Consider the following 5,386-nt stretch of genomic DNA (forward strand, 5'->3'; position numbering starts at 1 on the left):
CAAGATGGTTTGACTGAGATCTTCTACATAAGACAGTAGATGGTAAAACAGATGTCCAAACCTTTTTTCTTTGAAAGAAAAAGTTAGGGTGAATAAGGAAAAGTGTCTGGATGCAATAAGAGGTAAATGTTTATGGCTATGTTTTCACCTGGTGTAGCCTATCATAGTTTTGCTCTCTTTAGTAGACTATCCTGATTTGTACTAGCAGAGGTTCCATCTCCAAGAGAAGTGGTTATATAAGCACTGAAAGAAAATCTAGGTAGTTTCCACAACTCTGCTCAATAACTGTGTGGAAGAGTGGGGCTGAAAATGCATAATGTAATTTTATATAAATGATTCTGTCTTTTATTGTAAGCCATCCTGGGACTTTTTAGGGAAGGGTGGCATATATAGCTAGTAAATAGAAGATTAGTATCACTCTCCCTCAAGTTTCACTCTTTGGCTTGATAGGAAAATCAGAATTTGACAACACCATGGAGTCAGGCCACTCATCACACCCTTGAGGGATTTAAAAATATATTTTTAATCCTGCTGGCATGTATGTTTCTATCATACCTCTCTGCTCCTTAGAGGACTTTGTGGGTTTAACCAATAGTCATCACTAGCCATCCAGTAAGAATGAATGTCATTCTCCATTAGTATGTGCCCAAAAGGGAAATAGTCCCTGATAACACCAGAGCAGAGGCCAGCATACTGTGGGAATTGTAAATTTAATAAGAAATACATGACCATAATAACAGAGCCTCTTACTTGCTCACCTCTGAAGCTTTAACCCAGCCACATGGCTCACAAGACTCTGGGGTATGTGCTTGCTGGCCCACTTACAGAAGACTTGGTCAGACCTATCAGCAGTCATGACAGTATTCCCATGACCAAACAGCCCATGAGGAAGCAGGAGAGTGAAGGGATGTTTAGTTGCTATATTGCTTGTATATCCTGCTAAAGGTTACAACAGCTGTCCCCATGGCAACCTCAGATTGCTGATAATCAGGTAGGGCAAGTGAATGTTCTGGAAATCCCACCTTTAGGCATCCATATTTTTAACCAAGAAGGGAACTTCAAGTATTCTTGTTTTTAAAACACTGATTAATAAATAATATTTACATGACACTGAAACGAAGCCTTTACTCAAATAAAGGTAAGCATAATGAGCAAGTAAATATATGCATGACAGTATAAAACAAAGGGATTATTAAAATAATTTACTTGTTGGTAATCAAAGAGCTTGATGGCAACTGTATGTCTATGCAGTCATTCAGTACATTCCTAGGAACAGGAGGAGCAAAGGGAATCAACTGCAGCTCCTGTCCTGAGGCTGGTGCTACACTGCTGGTTCTAGCCCCAGAGGACCATCTGCCAGCCTTGGAGAACCAGAGCCCAGGGCTGTTTCTATATTTTATATTAAGAAGATACAAAAATAGTCCTAGCAAAAGGAACCTGGTAAACCTGGACTCACTGCAGGTGCATGTCTAAACTACAAGGTCAGTCTTGCTCCTTTTCTGTACTCCCATTTCTGGCCCAATGGATCCTCATTGATTTTTCTGCTCATCAACACGAGGGATGGTGCCCTTCTATTCCCAGAATAGCCTATGGTCTGTTGTTTGGGCACAAGGAGATGAGCTTAGTCCTTTGAAGGAAAGGGTGTAGGTATTGACCTTCAGCAGGTTTTAGGACTATGCATCTGAGCAGATGAAGACACTGGAGGACTAAGATTTAATACTTGCTCCTGTTTTCATCATTTCCTTCTGGCAAGCTCTAGGTTACTGCATATGGCATCTGTATTTTAATACCTCTTTTAAGCTGCCTCTCTCACCCCTTGTTATTCATATGGAGCCCATGTACTTCCCCATAAAGGTATGGGGACCAGGCTCCTATAAGTTAGGTACTGCAGCCTATATTCTATATGGGCTCTGGTCCATACCTATTAGTTCAGTTCCCATTTTGCAAAACAAGTTTAATAATTCTTGCCTACCCTATAGGACATGGCTGAGCAGCCTATGGCCTGCAGGTCACATCCAGCCTGTGGGTCATTTGATCTAGCTTGTGGCTGTGGAGCATTAGCAGTAGTTGCTTTCCCTGTCATGGGGAAAAGCAGTGGTAGCAGCTGGGTCCCAACTGGATCACTGGCGTATAGCCTAAGCAGGCTGCCAACTGCTGTTACAGGTTCTTGTTAGGATAAAAGTACATGAAAGATTTCTAGGTGTTAGTATACTGTGGCATTGTGGGGCCATGTAAATTCTTCCCAATGGAAATCTCATGGGATTCTGACTCCTACAGGGCCCTTAATTCTTGGCTGTTTCCAAAAAATTGTTTTTATTGGGAAGAAGGAAAGGTACAAAAACAGAGAGGGAAATGTGACACAAAAATGCCTTGAGGTTCTTAATTGTAACACATTATAATTAATTCCAATCCTTGTCTAAGGTTTAGTGGCAGCTCTTAAGCTTATTATAATAAGAGCTTTAAGAGGCTGAGCATTATATAAAGCTCAGGCTGCAAGTATATTTGTGAAGTTCAGACTGACATCTTTTCCCATGTTTCCAGTTGGAAGGAGAACATAACAGGCCCTCTGATTTTAAAAAAACAAGTTTCTCACCAACTCCTGAAGTGCCAGGACCTCCTTGTACATCCATGGTTTTTTTCCCTCTCTCCCTCAAGTAGTTATGAAATTCAATAAAATAAATACTCTATCATTTTAATCACTGTCTGAAAAAGGGAGGACCCCAAACTACATTAATGGGAGTTAGACAAAACTGTTTAATTTGCACCAGATTAGCTCTATTTATCCAGTAAGGCCTTAACTGAAGGGTATGGGAATAATACTAGTGCAAAACATAAGAATCCAGCTTTAATACTTACATAGACAAGTACTAAAAAATTAAGAGGTAACTATGCAATTGCAATGTTGAAGGGCCCTATCTACACATATTATGCAACTTACTGGTTAACTGTGCAATTCATTTAGAACGGCTACAGGTGTAAAGTAATTAGCACGCCGTAAAAACATCCTTCCTTCTATAAAGTTAGAGCTTGAGGCAGGAGATGAGATTATTTCTTTGAAGAAAAGGGTGTAGGTGCTGACCTTCAGCAGGTTTTAAGACTACACCCCCAGTGGTTGAAGACATTGTGTCATAACATTTTCCCCTGACTGTTTTGTACCTTTTCTTTTGCAGTCATGAAAGTTCTCATAGCAGAGCAGCCCCTGAGGAAGCTGGAGGGCGCTGGCTCCAATTTGAGCATGTAGCGGGTAGTGGGGAATACTGCATGACAGCTATGCCCCCTCAGCTGGGAGTTCCACAGCTCCCAGGCCTCCCAGCTGAGGGGGTGCCCCACGCAATGCCGCAGTGTCCCATGTGCCACTGCAGCTGGGAGCCCCACCAGCTGCATGACTCGCAGGTGCGGAAGCTAATAGGACACTGCCACAGCCGCAAGTCCTCTACCCTTTCCAACTCGCAGCTGTGGGAGCTTGGTACTTACTGGTGCAGGGGAAACCTGGGATGGAGCCAAGGGCAACTAGTGCCTCCTGAGTTGGGCGGTTATGTATCCCCCCAGTGGCCAGCCAGTGACTGGGGGTGGAAATTTCCCCCATGGCCACGTGACGTCAGCACCAGCTTCTGGCTGGCGGGAAAACCCAGGGTGGGCACAGAACAGCTAATCCGCCGAGTTCACGCATGCGCAGTAACATCCCCCGCGCTTACTTGTCGAGGCACAGGTTCGTTTCAGCGCATGCGTATCCAAAACCTTCCCCCTCCCCTTCCGTCCTCCAACGCGCCCAGTCTCGCGAGAGGAGAGTACAGTTAGCGTCAGCTCCGTTTCCAGAGCGTCGCGTTTCCTTCCGTCACCGGAACTCACTTGCTTCGGGCTGTCTGGCGGGAGCCTGTAGCTGGGGCGGGTGCGGAGCACGGGAGCCGGCGATATGACGTCCGCTTTGGAGAACTACATCAACCGTATCCTTCCGGGCCCCGCTCGCGTGACGTCACGGGGGGGAGCAGGCGGGTGCGTGCGGAACGCGGAGACAGCGGCCCCACGCTCGGAGCCCCCCATCCGGAGCAGGCTGTGGCGAGGGTGGCGGGTGGGTGGGCATCCTCTCGAGCGGGGCCCAGCACAGAGCCGCGGGCTGGGGCCCTGTGATCCGACCAGCGGGGCCTGCGCTGCTTGCAGCTCCCACACGGGCAGCTTGGGGCCCCTTCTGGACCAGCCCCAGGGTCAGTCTGGTAGGGCTGCTGGCACTACATGTCTCCTGCCAGCCCCATGTGCCAGGCGAGCCCCGCTGCTGTGTGGGGGCCATGGCAGGCGAGTTCTGCACACGAGCTGTGGGCCTGAGCCCTCCAGCAGACAGGCCCAGCAGCCCTCATCCTGCCCATGGAAGCAGATGAGTTTGACACCTGTAGTGTGGTACTCATCATATGCACATACAGGGAACATCTAGATGAGCCCTCAGGTGCCTCTTGGAGCATCTCAAATCCTTCTGAGGTGCTGCAAGAGGCAACTTTGGGGGTGGGAAGCGTTCCCCAGGGTACAAATTTGCAGTGTGGGTGCAAAATTAGACCCCAGGGGTCAAAAAAAAACAAACCCCCAGGCGAAAAAAACGGGGAAGGCAACGGAGACTTGGGTCCTCCACAGAGCCACTCTGACAGCCAGCCAGAACATATCTATGGCTGGCCCTCCTCTCCCCAGTGCTGAAGCACGCTGCCTGCCCATGCAGGGCAGGCTGCGTGCCAGCCACAGGGAGTTAGACCCAGGTTCCATGCCAGTAAGTAGGGGGTGGGAGGGACTGGAGGAGACCCCCACTAGCCCCATTCCCCTGCCTGTTCTCCAAGCCCCCCAATTACTGCCCAACCCAGCCCCTTCCCCTGCCAGTTTCTGCAGCCCCCACAATGGCTGCTCTGCCTGGTCCCAGCATCCCAGCACTTAAAAAAAAAAAAACCAGAACAGCCCTGCACTCTCTGGCTGTAGCAGCAGCCATTGAAGCATCTGGGGCCCCATGGCAGAGTCCTCCCGTGCTGCGCAGGCAGTAGAGGGCAGCAGAAATTGGCCCCAACTGCCTAGCCCCCATACTGCACTGTCAGCCCACAAATACAGCCCAGCGTAGACTGACGAGCAGAACATATACACAGGTAAGCGACAGGGGCCAAGGTAATGCTTAAAGTAGAGGGCCAGTGCACACATCCACAGGAGGCCTCAAATGCCTCTAGACAAACGCTCACAGTATGGGAAACAAGCAGGAGGAACTTACCCTCCTGCTAGCTGACACCAACCCGGACATAGCGGGGATCACTGAAACATGGTGAGACTCAACGCATGACTGGGCGGTGAATGTCAAGGGATATAGGCTGTATAGGAAGGAAAGGTGGGGGCGTGGCACTCTATATTAAGGAGGAATACACAT

General features: G+C 48.5%; 1 protein-coding gene across 1 annotated transcript in view; it reads left to right on the forward strand.

Annotated features, from left to right (window-relative positions):
• The first annotated feature begins 3,876 nt into the window (after positions 1-3,876).
• The window catches only part of LSM8 (LSM8 homolog, U6 small nuclear RNA associated), a 6,625-nt gene continuing 5,115 nt past the window's right edge, over positions 3,877-5,386 (forward strand). Inside the window, exon 1 of the mRNA XM_019543427.1 lies at positions 3,877-3,944. Coding sequence (XP_019398972.1) covers positions 3,914-3,944 — 31 coding nt within the window. The 5' untranslated portion in view covers positions 3,877-3,913. The remainder of the gene's footprint in view (positions 3,945-5,386) is intronic.

This window comes from Crocodylus porosus, unplaced genomic scaffold (assembly GCF_001723895.1).
Source record: "Crocodylus porosus isolate Cpor-Errol unplaced genomic scaffold, CroPor_comp1, whole genome shotgun sequence".
NCBI classification, from domain to species: Eukaryota; Metazoa; Chordata; order Crocodylia; family Crocodylidae; genus Crocodylus; species Crocodylus porosus.